We start from the raw sequence: 16,896 nt of genomic DNA, 5'->3' as shown, positions 1-16,896 counted from the left end.
AATTTTTTAATGTTTGATATACCATTAGAATGTATTTCCTAATCTAGTTGCCAAATTCCTAATCAGATTAGAGCCTGGAAGAAGAACTAGATAAAATAAGTTTTCCTTTGCTTATGTACACGTCATGCCATGCTGCATAATTGTTATAAGATGAATAGTAAAGCATTTTAATTATTTTTCATTTGATCAGATGCAAACATGTGGTGCATTATCTTCCCATCCCAGGAAATGAAATGGAATGATATATGCCACAAGTTTAGTCATAAAAAGAAGCTCTTGAAATCAGGTCTAGCTGAATTGGCAGGAAATGAGTGGGATAACGAGTCACAGTGATAAAACCATAAATGGCATCCAGGCTGTCCCCCTGGCTCCTGGGGCATGCAACTCACATTGTTCTCATCACACTACCGAAATGGGCTTGGGGTACATGTGATGTTTCCGTGTCTCCAGTACCCAGAGTATTGCACTCCTACTAAATTGTTTCCAATTTATTTCATCCATTCATCAAATATTGATTGAGCACCTTTTATGGTCCAGGCACTCACTGGTCGAGGTATGGGGGATGTAGCAGTAAGAACCTCAAAGCCCCTGCCCTTAAGGAAACCAGGGCTTTGCTGTAAACTAGCAGTATGAGTGTGGCCATCCCCACCCTCTTTTTTTAATTTAAACGGTTTTATTCACAGACTATATAATCCACCCTAAGTGTGTAGTTCACTGCTCCTGGTATAATCACAGAGTTATGCATTCACCACCATAGTTGATATGAGATCATTCTCATGCCACCCTCCCATTTTAAAATGTGTTCCTGTGTGGTATGATTTGTAAGAGGGTCAGAAATCACTTTAAGTATTTAAGAGGGGAAAAAGATAGGGAATAGAGTTAAAAAATATATAGTTATAAAATTCAGTCAGAAAAGGTAAATCGAGGGCCATATTTGAGCACAAGGAAGAGAATGCACATTTAGAAACACAAGAACTAATACTATTAGAGCACGTCTAATGTTCTAGGCACTGTGCTCAGCGTTTTACCTGTTAATTTATTTAATCCTCACAGCCCCCTTATAAATTGGCTGTGCTATTACCATCATTATTTTGCAGATGAGGAAACTGAGTGTAGAGAAGTTAAGTGACTTGTCCAATGTCATCCGCCATGGAATGGCATAAAAAGGAGCAGTTTCTAATCTGGGAGGAGGGAAGAGGGATAAGCTAATATTATATCAGAGATTAGATTAGATTCACAGAGGGTGGGGAAATAAGACTAAAAGAGGAAGAAGGATCCATTTTAGAAAAATTGTATCGTCTATCCATGATCTTTTATCTGAATTGACAATGTTGGGAGTGATCCTTATTTGTACTGTAAGCAGAAGTTGTTGCAAACAACAACAGAAAGGCTTACATTTTCAAGTTACTATTCTGCGGAGGGCATTTATCAGCTTTAAATACAAGAAGTAACCACTGCCCAAGTCCAATTGGGTACCATGACCCATCAAATGGTAGTACCAGCCATTCCCATAAAAAAAATCTGTTCTTTCTGAGAGTTTCTTATGGTGAAATCAGAAAAGATGCGACAGGGAGCACTTTGCATTTTTCTCCCATCTAGCAACCAAGTCTTGTAAGAAAAGAAGAGTAGAGAGGAGATAGTAAATGCCAAGTGTCTTATATGCTTTTTCCTCCTAATAAAAACTGATCTCATTGTGTCTACAGTGGAGTCTTTTCTCCATTCTGGTATTAAGGGAATGTTGGCATCTGTATTTAGTACAATCGCCAACTGTTTTTTTTTCTTTCTTTTAAAAACTGTGTCCTTTTAAAAACTATCTCAGTTATAGGATAACAAATAATCTCACACTGGAAGGTAATTTTTAAACGTTGCTTGAATGGTTTTCCAAAGGTGACAGTGTCCAAAGATTGCTTGCTGGTAGTGTTAGGTATTATTCTACCATCACTCCTGCGTTCTCCTTGAAATCTGAAAACTTGAGTCCCTTACATGACTATCCAGAAAGTGAGATCTTGGGGCCTTGGGAGGTGTAGTGCCTGAAAACTTTTAATGGATTAATTGATCCATCAACTTTGGGCATTATAGGTGATCAAATGAATATCCAAAGAGTACTTCCTTGTGTCTCATTGCCTAATGGAATTTTAGAGGAATAAACTCTATTCATCTTATTTACTTTTTCTTTAGAGCAGATGTAATAATCAATGTATATGACAATTCAGGATCATTCAGAATGGATCCAAATTATAACTTGATCAATCAGTTTTGATGTTGGTAAGAAGACAGGACAGCCATACTGGTGCATTCTGGCTTAATCTTAGCCTATTTTAGATGATCATAGCATGAATCCATGAATTCCATGGGTGAGAGGAGGAGAGGACTAATCTGAGTTATAGATGCCATGCTGTCTCTATCCTCCAAATTCTAAGAAATGCATTCTCCCTGTCTCTAATACTGTAGTGTTAGAGGTAACATAGCTCAGTGGGTTATGAATGTGGATCACAGAGTTAGAAGGAGCAAGGATTAAATTCCTGCCCCACCACATAAGAGATCATAGACTTTGGATGATCATATGCCCCAATTTCTAATCTGTAAAATGGGAATAATAGTACACTTATGGGGCTTCTATAAACATCAAATGAAATTAATAAGGACTCAAAAATGTTATGTATTAATATTGTACCATCTTCTTATATCTCACTCATCCTTTAGAATAATTTTGGCTTCATCCTGGGTTCCTCATGCTTATAGATTCTATGCAGACTCACTCAATAAATGCAAGACATAGCCTGTTTTTTAACAACCAGATACCAAAGCTCAATTAAGTAGTTAATCAGCTTATTTATTCTTTCATTCCTTCAATTAAAATACATTGTATCAGTCAGGGACTCAATGTTGAAAGAGACCAGATCACCTTATCAGCTGAGAGCTAGATGAGGAGACAGATCAAAAAAGAAATAATTAGAGAGTAAGATGAGAAGTACTGTTACAGAGATGAGTTAATTTCCTAGCTGTTTCAGTTTGTTAAAGATGCCAGAATGCAATATACCAGAAACATAACTTTTAAAAAGGGAATTTAAGTTGCAAGTTTACAGTTTTAAGGCCAGAGAAATGTCCAAACTAAGGCATCCAGAGAAAGATACCTAAACTCTAAAGAAAGGGCTAATGATTTTGAGTTTCTTTCTCAACTGAGAATGTACATGGTGATGTCTGCTAGCTTTCTCTGTTCATCTCGTAAAATTTCCCCTAGGGCGTTTTCCTTATGCATCTCCATAGGTCTCTGGCTGTGTAGGCTCTATTGGCTCTAAAGCTTTTTTCCAAAATGATTCCCTCTTAAAGAATTCCCGTAAGCAACCCCACCTTGAATGCGTGGGGACACATCTCCATGGAAATAATCTAATCAGTGTTACCACCCACAGTTGGGTGGGTCACATCTCCATGGAAACAATAACAAAGATTCCACCCAGTAATACTGAATGAGGATTATAGGACATGGACTTTTCTAGGGTACACGACAGTTTCAAACAGGCACACTAGCTGTTAATACAAATGCCATTCAGAAGGTTGGCTTAACACCAGATATTTATTGGCTTATGGTTCTAGAGGCTAGAAGGCTTCCTTCTTCCCATGGTTGATATCTTCTGGCTATCTGGCAGTCATTGGAGTTTCTTGGCTTTTCCATCTTATCCATGTATATGGCAGTGTCTTCTCCTTATTCTCTCAGATTCCATTGTCTTCCAGCTATAGACTGTTTCCTGTGCCCTCTTCTCTGTGGCCTTCCCTATAAAGCCTCCAGAAATGGGACTAGGACCCATCCTTATTCAGATGACCACGCATTTACTAACAATAACCTCAGAGAAGGGTCCTATTTACAAGTTCATTCCCACAGAAATTGATTTATGATTAAGAACATTTTTTTTCTGGGATATATGACTTAATCCCCAGTAGGAAATATGAAGAAGTGGTTATTGAAATACATGGGAGAAAGCTATTTTCTGGGCCCAGAGAGATTAGAAAAGCTTCACAAAAGAAGTAACTAAAGACTTGTTCTTAGGACAAATTTGGGGTCATCAAGTTCCCATATAAATGGTGTTCTCTGTCAGACAGGAGTTTTGAGATGACGCTTGCCTTTACTAGGACTCATTTTTAGATATGTGTTTCAGTTTGCTAAAGCTGCTAGAATGCAATATACCAGAAATGGATGGGCTTTTACAAAGGGGATTTTTTTTTAGTTTACAAATTTACAGTTCCACAGCCATAAAATTGCCCAAATTGAGGCATCCAGAGAAAGATACCCTGACTCTGAAGAAAGGCTGATGACATCTGGGGTTCCTGCATCATGCGGGAAGGCACGTGGCTGGCATCTGCTGGTCCTTCACTCCCTGATTGCATTGCTTTCAGCCTCCGATTCCAGTGGCTTTCTCTCTGAGCTTCTGTCGGTCCTTGCTCTCCTACCCTGGGACATCTCTCTGATGCTCTTTGTGTCCTGTGGGTCCACTCTTGGCACCTCTGGGATGTTTCTCTTTCTGGGCTCTGTGTGGTTCTCTCCAAAATATTTTTCGCTGGGCATTTCTGTTCTCTCTGAACGTTTCTGGGCTCTCTCCTCTTTCACTATCTTTTTATTCTCTCACAAGAAGAATTTAAGACTCACCTTGAATTGGGTGGGTTCCATCTCCATGGAAACAATCTAATCAAAAGGCCCTGCCCACAATAGATCTGCACCCTCAAGAATGGAATAGAAGAGCATGGCTTTTCTGGACTGCATAATAGTTTCAAACCAGCACAATGTGCGACCAGAGCCTTAAAGAGTTCACCTTCTTATTCCAGAACTCTAATCATGAAAACCAATTGGAAGCTTTCAGGTCAAGCTACTGAAGAATGCAAGTGAATGGAATTAGTTCTTTAGAAGTTTTCCGCTTTGCTGTTTAGAGGTCTGGTAGAGGAATTTAAAAATGTACGTAACCTTGGGCATATTTAATATTTTACTCCCTCAATATCACAGTCCCCTGAATTGTGAATCATTTCTGAATAATCATAAAACCAGCAGTGTTGCTGTTGGTTTGATTCATGTCCCTGAGTCTAATGTTCTTTGCGTGTCAAATACCTTAACATCTCAATACCTTACATCTCCTTAGCTGGAGTTCCAAGATATGAGCTGATTCTGCATATCCACAACCCTGTTTTTACCACTTGCTTACAATGGACCCTCAGATATTCTTTCTGTATTGGCAATTGTACTTTTAGTGTCTTGGTTTCGTATGTTTGTGTTCGTTTTTTCTCTAAAATAAAGAAATAAATCCCTATATCTCTTTCTTTATTCTGTCTCTCTGTGCCCCTCTTACCCTCTCCCCCCCCCCCCGCCTTTTTTTTTAACTTGCATTTCAGGGTTTCCTTTCTTTAGTGTTGACTTTTCCTTCAAGAAAATATACATCCCTCATTCTCGTTTGTTCAGATTGGAAGCGTTCACATGAACAAGCACATACAGACACACATAGACATACACACACACGTGGAGGGAAGACATTTTTCAAAAACCTTGACTGTTTTAAAAACATAGGACCTTATCAGAGACCTCACTGCTCATCCATTTGTCTTCTGCCAATTTTCTGCTGTATTTAGTTCTCAGCAAAGCATTTATAGGTTTTGGTTTGGAGTTCTCCTTTTTCCATGGAGAATTTTCAAAACAAGTAATGTTAGAAATTGTTCTTAGACAATCTATGCTTTGCCAGTCCATTTCTTCCCTCTGGATCCTTAAAAATCTCACTTTCGTGGATTATCTGTCACTTATTTTATTTTATTTTGGGGGGAATACAGAGAAAATTTAAAACCATTTTGGAGGGATAAACGGGTTTTTAATCAGTTCTTTTTTCTTCTAGGTACCATTGCTTACCTGCCTTAGGACTGTAAATTAATATAGCTGGAACATTTTGGAGTTGCTTTCATTCCTCACAGAGGTTTTCAAAAGCAGGCTGGCATAGTGGTAGAAGCAAAGGCTCTGAATCAGTTTGCCCGAGTTCACATACTGGAGCCATCACTTGCTAGTTATGTAGCTTTTCTGTGACTCAGTTTCCCCATCCACAAAATGGAGTTAAACACTCTATCTATGTCTTTGGGTTGCTGGGACGATTAAATGAGATAGTATATAACGAGTAAATGAGTACTTAACACAGGGCATGAAAAATAGCAAACACTTAAAAAACATCATTATTATTTTCCACGTGTGTGGAGACATGCAACAGTACAGGAGGAAGCTACAGAGGTGAGCCAAAGATTTTATTGCTATGGTTAAGCAGAGCTTGCTTCTATATCTGTCAGATTTGATGAATCTCAGCACTATTTTTTTTTTCCAAGTAAATCATCTTCTTTCTGGAATCTGGAATTTGGTTTGCCATTTCCTTTTACTTCTCCCCAAACGTCCATCTCTAACCTCTACTGCCCATCATCTACAGCCCTGCCTCCATTCCAGGACATGACAGTCTATATCTGTGACTTCTGTTTTTACCGCATGACTACAGTTGAGAGGTTTATTGCTGAAAATTCCTCCCAGTCCCTGATGGAAGCTTGTGCTAATAATCCATGTTTTCTGCACACATCTAGTGAAAATCTCAAAGCCATGCCCTGGATTCTATAATTATGACCTATCATTTATATTTACTGACTCCCTTTTTCTAGTGTTTACAGCCTGCTTTTAGTTAACAGAAGTTAATTTAATTAACCTGTTAATTTTAATTTCTTTGCTAATAGAAACACATAAGAGTTCTCCTGTACAGCCCATGGGCACATCTGATACGTTTTTGGTCTGGGGTGATTGGTCCAAGCAGTCATATTGAGGATTTATCTGGAACTTCCATATGGAGTTAAAGATAGCCAGGCAACACCCGGGGTCCTTGTGAAATATGTGATGAGGATATACCGCAGGAATTAATCATTCTCAAGCAACTGTCTGAAATTGTAACCACGTTGTTTTTATAAGGAAGTTGCTTAATTTATATACAGAGCACTCAAGGCTGTATTCTGATGAGAGGACAAGTTTCATTTAAAATCCATATCCCAGAAAGTACTTAGTGCATTCTGTTTAGTATGCACATGCCATATTCCTGTGAGTCCCAAATTACTATATTGTCTTGCTAATTTCACCTTTCCTGATTATTTTGTTCAGTTCTTAAAAGCCCAAAGGAATAGGATAAAAGAACACCATTTCTAAAAATGGGTTTAATAGCTTTTCCTCTAGAGTCAAGAATAAATGTTTTTAAATTAAAAAAAAAAACTTATAAAGATTTATCAGTCACTGCCAAAATTGATTTCATTGGATATTATACCAATTTTTTCATTAGGATTCCCCTAACTAAATAGAAACTTAAAAAAAAAAAACTACTACTAGATTTTAGTAGGTCAGCACCCACACCGAAAGTGTATTAAGGTGGACTGCTCTATTTATTGATTTTCCTTGAATCTGCTAAAGGCTCAAGGCAATTGTCTGCAGAAGGGGCGGGAGGGCCATACATGATCTAGGTCATGCGCATCTAGCCAATTTGTAAAACGATCCGCTGCCCCAAGCCATCGGCAATCCTTAGCATAGGGGCACACTCATGCATTCCTGTCAAGTCATCTTGTGAAAGGCTGCCTGCTTCCAGCTTGGCTTGGATGTGCAACCTTAATAAAACTCACTGAGGTCTGGGAGAAAATAGCAGATCTGCAGCAGATAGGGTAGAGGAAAGGGTCTAGAATATGTACATGCCGCTGGCTCAGGCAGGCTGCACGCTTAACTGTTACACAGAGAGGAAACAATAAATCTGAGCTACTATGCAATAAATATCTCAAGTTTTAACTAAGGAAATATCATTACAGTGAAACAAAATAATAATAATAATAACATTTTAGAACCCAGCTAACAAATGGCTAGTTTTCTATGATTCTTAAAAAATTTTCTTTGAGGGGGAAATAGAAATCAAACAAACCAGCAGTTTTGCCTAAAATAAAGTAGTTTAAAGGTCAGAAGAAAGGAGCGAGTTTTGCGAGCAGCACAGAAGGAGAGCGCTAGCAGTACAATGACAGTTTTCCTTTCCTTTGCTTTCCTCGCTGCCGTTCTGACTCACATAGGGTGCAGCAACCAGCGCCGAGGTCCAGAAAACGGTGGGAGAAGATATAACCGGATTCAACATGGGCAGTGTGCCTACACATTCATTCTTCCAGAACACGACGGAAACTGTCGTGAGAGTACGACAGACCAGTACAACACAAACGCTCTGCAGAGAGATGCTCCACACGTGGAACCGGATTTCTCTTCCCAGAAACTCCAACATCTGGAGCATGTGATGGAAAATTATACTCAGTGGCTGCAAAAAGTAAGTGATTGCTTTCAGTTTGTAATTGCACCGCTCCTTCTCCGTTCTTGCATTGCAGCTAACTTAACGCTCCTTAGGGGGGCATTTGTGTATTTACCTTTGGCTCCAGCCGGGCAGTGTTTGCAAGTACAAGAGGGCTCTCTCTCCGTCTGACTTCACCTTATGCCAAGGTTTTTAGGCATACGCAAGCCGGTGAGATATGCTGGAACTCCCACTGTGTGCCTAGTAATGGCACATTTTGTGACATCTCTGTTTTTCTCTTATTTACTGTTTAACTTGAGTAGTCTTACTTTAAAAAAGAACCGAGTACCTCTTGAGCAAGTTTGAAAAAGCAAAACCAAAATAAGAATGACAACAGTATATTAGGATCAAATGAATTTTACACCAGGATGTTTTATACAGCTAGAATGGGAACTCATAGTAAAATGCTTATTGTTTTATTTTAGTAATATTAGTTGTAAATTTGTAGTAAAATTCACTTGAAATGAAAATAAATATGAAGTGTAATATTAGGTGGAGAAATTGTGTAAGTGTGGAAAGGGGACTATTGATTTCAATAAGTTGTAGAATAGTAAATGGCTATAACATATTACTTCTGTGCTTGAGAAAAAAATCAAGAAAATAAATTTTAATGTGAATTCAACAGGAAGGGGCTGTTTGCCCAAAATGAAGGGAGAGATTGAGTCAGTGGTGGCTGTTCATTGAAGACAGGCACCTGCAGATTATTGGGTTGTTGTAGGCACTGCTGTTTTCTTCAAGTACCTCCCTTCTCCAGACACAGTGCCATTTGGGACTCTAAATGTCCACATGAAGTTCATGTGAAGTATGCATTTAATCCCAATTGATAGAAATCAAATAGAATAGCTTATTCTGCTACCTTTCAATCATTTAAGTTTTCGCTGAACATCTGCCTATTAAAATATGAACATACTTTGTGCAGTTCAGTCTCTTTGATCTCTGTATCATTGTGTAACAGGTAAACAACAGATAAGTGACTATGTCATGGGAAGGATACAGTGTGTCCTGTTTTGAAAAGCTTCCCCCACAGGATTTTTGCAGATAGAGTCACTTGGTGCATAGAGGTAGGAATGCAGTGAGACTTCTTTTAGTCCCTTAACAGGGCAAACCCTTTGAGAAGATAAAAGAGAGGAAAAGGACAAATGCTCTTTTTTGTTCCCTTGGGTCACACTCACTTAGGTCAGCGCCTGCTGAATCCTGCCGTGTAGCAGTTATTCTACTTTTGTCCACTAGGGACTGAACTAAGATCACTGTTATTTTATTTGACATGCGAACTGAAACTTGGTAGTTCTAGGGTTTCCAAGCCTGGAACTGTAGTTAGTCTTTCTAGTACAGACCATAGGTGAAAATCAAAAGTTAGGTGCAACGGAAAGCTAACTGAATTCTGCAGTCTTTTAATAACTGTAACTTAAATTTCAGTTACTACTTACAATAGTAGTCTAAAATAGGATATCTGCTTTTTCCTTTGACAAAATTTATTTCCATCAAAAAGCAAATGAATTTGGTTGAGTAGCTTTCTGCTGGTCTTAATATACCATGCTTTTTAATGGGCATTTAAAAATTATGAATTAGTCTGGATTATTTTGGAGGCCTGGCAGTAAATTTTAGTGTCCCAACTTGTCTTGAATGAGCCCTTCTACCAAAAATGTAATATTTTGTTTGCCCAAAACATACAGTCAAAATGGTGATTTAAATATAGTAATGCATATTTGTTGTTGCTAAGCAATTATTCAGTTGTGACGGGGTAAATACATGATTCTACTGGGTTTGAATCATGCAATGTTTCTGATGTTAATTTGTAGGAAATAAATTTGATTCTTGTTTGTGTTGTTCTCGGTCACTGATTATGACATAGTTTCCAGATAATAGCCAAGCATAACTATTAAAATGTTCTTTAGTTACACTGACCCTTGCTAATGTAAATCAAGCTGAGGATATGCTGAAATGTCCTTGCTGGTATGAGTCACAGCAGTTTGGCTTGACTATTGTCTGCTTATATTTGCATATCTTTTGTCATTGTTAACATTGATTGGTAGAAGGATCAAGAAAGTAAGTGCATTCAGTAAAGAACTTGCTCAGAGCTCTCCTAAGGTTCCTTTAATTAGAGGTTTTCTTCACTTCAGTTTCACAGTTTAATGGGGTATATTTATTTTGATAGTTCAAATGGAACTTTTTTACTGTAACCATTCGGTAAGCTTAATGCTGCAATCTGTACTACTTCTCTTTTGATTCCAAGTAGTTGGCGTATGGTAGGAAATGAAGTGCTGCAGAAAATGAGGCTCTCGGTGCATGTAAGTGCAATTAATTCATTTATTTGTTCAACGAAATAATCAAAGCACGGTGATTTTTTTGCAGCTCATGGCATCACTGTCAGGAAGTTTTTGATGTAGAACACATGTGTGTTATTAATGCTAAAAGAGACTAAATAATAATTTATTTTAATCTATTACCTTCCTTGAAGTTCTGTGAACTGGATTCTTTTAAAGATTCTTCACAAGACACCGGCCATGTTTGGAGTCACTTAATGAGATTTACATGCTCAAATCTCGTCCCTTAACCCTTCTGGTCTTATAAATGAATAAGATGAGAAGCGAGGTATGCAAGGGAACAGAAGATTAGATGGTTACCCTAAATACTAGAGCTATTATTATGGCACTGATCTCTGGAGGAGACTGATTAAATTCAAAATCAACTCTCCATGATAACTTGCTGATTCACACTAATAGGAGGTAGGTTGATAGCGTTATCCTCACTGGTTAGATGGGAAGTAGCATTATAAGTAATATGCTCAATATTACGATTTTATCATATGGACACCTGGGTTTGCGTATCTGGGGTTGACTCTCATCTTTCATATAGTTATGGCTCTTTTCATAATATAGTTTTTTCCATAACTACTATCAACCTGTGCCAACTGCCCCAAAGTGACCAGATCTTGGGTGGTAATAATATATGCAAATGGTCCTTTTGTCTGCCACTTTCTTATGTCCCCTTCCTACCTTTCTATGACAGAATGGTGTATTTCCATATGTAGTCCTAGTGCTTTTTCTTCTTCTTTTTTTTTTTGCATGCTATGTGGTAGGGGGGTCACATTTCATTCTTTTTCCATGTGACTATCCTGTTACTGCAGCACCATTTGTTGATTTTTTGGTGGGGAGGTAGGCAGTACGTGGGCCGGGAACCGAACCCAGGTCTCCGCATGGCAGGCGAGGATTCTACCACTGAACTACACTCGCACTCTCGCTTACTACTACTTGAACTGACATTTTCTTTCTTCCAAATCTCAAGTATTCAAAAAGATGTATATTTAAAATATTCAGATTTAAAATATATTATACTATAAAACTTGAAAGAACCTTTAAAAACCTGTTTTGCCTTTGTTAAATGATGGCTTTTTGGTTGAAAATATAAGTAAATTGTGTTGAAACAAGGCTTGCAACAGAAAACAAGGATATATCTACTATAAACATTTTACACTAGCTAAAATTGATAAAGTGGTGATTTTTAGGGGGAAATGTAGTAATGAATTGCCATTCAAGATATTAAAAAAAGGAAAATATTTACTAGAATGTTTGGCTAAATGTTTCTATTGACAACATTTTTTTGCTTATAACATCCTTTATTTTTAAAAATTTTTTATTAACAAAACATAACAACATATAAACACAAACATTCTTAACATATGAACATCCCATTCTTGGTATATAATCAGTGACTCACAATATCATCTCATAGTTGTATGTTCATCACCATAATCATTTCTTAGAACATTTCCATCACTCCAGAACAGGAAAAAGAAAAAACTCGTACATACCGTACCGCTTACACCTCCCTCTCATGGAGTCCTAGTATTTCCACCTACCCAATACATTGTAACCTTTGTTTCCCTCTATTCATTTTTTCTATACCCCTTACCACTCCCTTTCATTGATCACTAGTATTTCAATCTATTCAGTTTGTTTTAATATTTGTTCCCACTATTATTTATTTATTTTTAATCCATCTGTCCATACCGTAGATAAAAGGAGCATCAGACACAAGGTTTTCACAATCACACAGTCACACTGCAAAAGCTATATATTATACAATCATCTTTAAGAAACATGGCATCAGGAACACAGCTCTACAGTTTCAGGCACTTCCCTCTAGCTTCTCTAACACACTTTAAACTAAAATGGGGATATCTATATAATGTGTAAAAATAACCTTGAGGATAACCTCTTGACTCTGTTTGAAATCTCTCAGCCAGTGACATTTTATTTTGTCTCGTTTCTCTCTTCCCCTTTTTGGTCGAGAAGGTTTTCTCAATCCCTTGATGCTGAATCCCAGCTCATTCTAGGATCTCTGTCCCACGTTGCCAGGGAGGTTTACACCCCTGGGAGTCATGTTCCACGTAGAGGGGGGAGGACAGTGAGCTTGCTTGCCATGTTAGCTGAGAGAGATAGGCCATATCTGTGCAACAAAAGAGGTTCTCTGGGGGTGACTCTTACACCTAATTTTAAGTAGCCTTAGGTGGCTCTTACACCTAATTTTAAGTAGACTTAGCCTATCCTTTGCAGAGATAAGTTTCATGGGAACAAACCCCAAGATTGAGGGCTCAACCTATTGATTTGGTTGTCCCCTATCCTTTGTTTTTATACTGTGCTTTTTGCTTCTGAGAGTTAAGATTCAGGATGCTGTTACCTGAAACACATTGATGATGATGATCTTTTCTAACCCATGTTATACAGATTAATCTATGTTAACATACACTAGAATGCAACCTCTGTGATGCTTATGTCTCAGGTCAAGAAGAATGCATGGTCCATAGAACATAGTGTACACAATAAATGTTTGTTGAATGAAACACATGTATTGTCTATGTGTTATAATCTGCCTTTACTATCTACTATTAACATTTTATTAGTATGTTACTTTACGCCCCCAAATAGATTGTAAGGTGTCACATAGGCAAGGGCCGCATCATGAAGTTACTTTTGTCCTAATCTTGCCTAAAATGATATTGTTATACAATATCATTAATAATTATGGTTATTAATTATTTAAATTACATTTAGCCAGTGATCTAGGGTCCCAAAAGCCTCTGGTCCCCCCATTCCACCCTCCTGATTATTCCTGAAGGGTCAGCTTTGTTGCCAATTTCTCCAGGAAACCTATGCACACTCTAGTCTGCCCCACCCCCACCCCTGCTGAGTTCTCCACCATTATTGTAGAACATCGCATATAGCATATTAGCACTGCACTTGCCTGCTCTTATGGTTGCTGTTTTAATTATCTGCTTGTAGGCCTGTTTTCTTACCTAAGCTGTTAATCCCTTGAGTTCAGTGAATGTCTTATCCATATCTGTATCTCTGAAATAGTTTATCAAGTGCGGGATCAAATACCTTTGGTATCATCATCATAATCAAAAGTTAAAAACATCAAGTGCTCAGGTGTGTGGTGCTGGGTCTAAAATGCTACAAGTTCAGGGAACTTGTGACTGCTTTCAGATGCTAGTTTGCTTAAATGAATTGGACTATAATAAAATATATGTGTGAAACAAGACTCAACTCTATCCCATACATTACCCTGCTAACTAGGTAATAGGAGAAACTTTATTTAGCTTCTCAGTTTCCATCCCCTATATCAAGGGTCAGCAAAGTAGGGCCTGCGGGCCAAATCCTGTTGGCCACCTGTGCTTATTGGAACGCACCACCACCCATTTGTTTATGTAAGGTATATGTGTTGGTAAAGAAAGTGCTATTGGGACAAAGTCACACCCATTCCTATATGTTTTGCCTATGGCTTCTCTCCTGCAGTGGAAGAGTTTGAGGAGTTGTGGCAGACTACATGGCCCACAGAGTCTAAAATATTTACTATCCAGCCCTTCACAGAAAGCAGACCCTTGCTCTATATCACGAAAGGGTCATAGCATTAATATTGGGGCATTACAAGGTAAATTGTAGGGTTTGTCCTGTGGGAAAATGTTCTCCCTCCAGGAGGCCCAGTAATCTTCAGGTACATGCCAGTTGGCAGAGAGCCTGACTAAGCCATTTCTTGGCTTGGTGTTTGGACATGCTGTGAGGTGACATTTTAGGCAATTAAATTCCATTTCTTTTATTTTCCCTGCCCATCATCAAGTGAAGAAGGAATTATTCCGAAAGCAGATAAATGTGATGAAAAAAAAATTAAACAACAAATCTGATGGGAAGCCTCTGGATATACCGGTCTGGGCTATAGGGCCCTCTCTTTTATGTTCCTGTTTCATCTTGTTGTTTGCGACATTGGCAAGTATGTTGACAAAACACCAGAGGCATTCAGTTTTCATAGATGGCACTTCAGCTGAGCCTCATGCACTCCCATCTATTTCGGAGTCAGCCATTCCCACTCTGTCATTTGCTTTAGGTATAAACATTTGAAGTGCTCTCACTTGTGCACATGATGAGAGGGGAGGAGCTGCAAGTGGGTTTCTCGGCTACAAAATACAGGGCTTTATGGGTCCCTGTGTTATAATTTACTAATTAAGGAGGCTTTGTTTTCACAGCCTTTTCCTGAGCCTTGTCCTCCTCTTTTCTTTTCTTTTTTAATACCACAACCTACATTGTGCCATTTACTTAGATGCACAACCCTAATTACATTCTGAGTCATCCTTGCCTTTTTTGTTACCATAGAAGATTATCTTTTGCAGTGAAATTTGGAAGTTCCATTCCTGCTTTGATTCTGGCCCCATGGGCTGAGGGAAGGAGAGCCTCTCTGTTTAAATCTCCTTACAAAGTGTACAAAAGACATGCTCCCTCCCTTACTAAAGAGGTTTCTATTCCATGCGGGAGACCTGGGTTCGATCCCTGGACCATGCACCACAACCCCCCCACCCCCAAAAAAAGAGATTTCTAAAGAAAAGAAGCACTCTGTGGATTATTTTTTCTTTATATTTGGAGGTTATTTTCTTTTGTTAATAGTCTTCTCCAGTTATTATATAGAAATATTAGAAGTCGGGGGGGGGGGTTAGGCTTGTTTGATCTTAGTTGTCTGCCCAAATAATCTGAATTTCTTCCTTTAAACAAATGTAAATGTATATTTAACGGAGAAAATGATGTAAAACATATGAAGCTAGGTACTACTCTGCTGGTAGCTAATACTTTTGTCAGTAACCTATTCAGTCATAGGCAGATCTTTATCCTTGGCAGCAAGTATTGGAAAATGTAGAGTGGAACCAATGATACTTGTTTATACTACACTATGTTTATACTACACTATGTAGGTCATTTATTTCAGGTCTTCATTTGTACTTATTTCCTAACTTCATGTTCAGTTATTGAAAGACCGCAAAAATTAGCACAGGCATCAAGTTTATGTGTAAAACAAGTTAGCGACTGAAATTATTAATATAATGCAAGTGAAGTGTAAATATCTTGAATCATTAGTAACATACCATATGTAAGCCATGAAACTCACTAGCATCAGATGGGTACTTACTATAAATTTCTGAAGAATGACTAGAGATAATTTCAGAAGATGGCATATTTTAAAATTTAGTTACATGGGTAGCCTAAGTCAGTAGGAGGGTGCACACTTTATAGGCAGTTTCTATTTTGTTCTTGATTCATTTATGAAAGTTGAATGGGTTAAATTACAGTTCTAGACCCTGAAGATTATTGGAAGGTGTTCATTCCTAGGGAATCAGTAAATATTATAAAGTCCCAAGTTACATTTCACCACTAAATCTTCAAATACAGTTCCAAGATTTTGTAAAATGAGTTAACACTTTCTCTTCAATATAATGTGTAGTTTAAAACCCAATGGGTATTTACTGAAGCTAAAGAGTTCCTATTCCAGTATGCCTTGGGGTCCCCCTTTATTTCAATTGCATAGAAGTTAAGTAAGTCTTGTATTCCTATTTCTGTTATCACCAGTCCTTCATTATTTTCCAATTTTTTTCCATTTTTTTAAATAAAAATAGAACTAGAATAAAATGAATTTTCATATTTATTGAACAAATGAATACATTTACTGAACAAGTGAAGTATTTAAGAAATTTTTAAACTGACAATAATACAGGTAAGGTTTAATATTTTTGAATCCATGAATTGATGAATTTAAATATTTCTTAGCAATGGAACCCAATTTTTCAAATAGGAGGAAGCTTAACGTGTAACCTAGGAGCTTGGAGAAGGAGAGTGAGTTCCCACCCATGACCATTTCCCCCTGCCCTGCCCCACAAGGAATCGCTCAAGGACTTGTCAGTTCAAAGGTGAACAGTTTCAAAATGGCTGCAACAAAACTTGCAAATAACCAAGTACTTTGTAGGTAAACCTGTGAAAACTAATCAACTGGCAGGCAGGAAAAGACATAGTACTTGAAAGTTTGAATAGTTGTTGGCCAGCTGATGTAAGAAAGTCCAAATCTGCCATATACAAAACAGTTTAGGGGAATCAATGCATTTAGAAAAGGACAGTTGTTCTAGACTCTTCAAAATGGCAAGACTCACATATATTTGGCATGGCCTATATTTGTTAAGATAATAGGCAACTCTTGGTTAATTGGTGGTAAAGTGTACAGTGTA

General features: G+C 37.9%; 1 protein-coding gene and 1 long non-coding RNA gene across 7 annotated transcripts in view; one reads left to right on the top strand and one right to left on the bottom strand.

The window, feature by feature from the left end:
• The window catches only part of LOC143688956 (uncharacterized), a 62,704-nt gene extending 54,387 nt beyond the window's left edge, over positions 1 to 8,317 (bottom strand). Inside the window, exon 1 of the long non-coding RNA XR_013178417.1 lies at positions 8,088 to 8,317. This is a non-coding gene — a long non-coding RNA (uncharacterized LOC143688956). The remainder of the gene's footprint in view (positions 1 to 8,087) is intronic.
• Positions 4,704 to 16,896, top strand: part of ANGPT1 (angiopoietin 1) — a 243,328-nt gene continuing 231,135 nt past the window's right edge. For 3 of the 6 annotated variants that reach the window (XM_077167480.1, XM_077167479.1, XM_077167478.1), the window contains exon 1: positions 7,671 to 8,336. In XM_077167480.1, the coding sequence (XP_077023595.1) occupies positions 8,040 to 8,336 (297 nt within the window). In that variant the 5' untranslated portion in view covers positions 7,671 to 8,039. The other 3 variants (XM_077167483.1, XM_077167484.1, XM_077167481.1) reach the window with 3 other exon arrangements.

Source organism: Tamandua tetradactyla, chromosome 6 (genome assembly GCF_023851605.1).
Source record: "Tamandua tetradactyla isolate mTamTet1 chromosome 6, mTamTet1.pri, whole genome shotgun sequence".
NCBI classification, from domain to species: domain Eukaryota; kingdom Metazoa; phylum Chordata; class Mammalia; order Pilosa; family Myrmecophagidae; genus Tamandua; species Tamandua tetradactyla.
The sequence above is the reverse complement of the archived record's forward strand: the minus strand, read 5'-3'. Positions and strand labels throughout refer to the sequence as shown.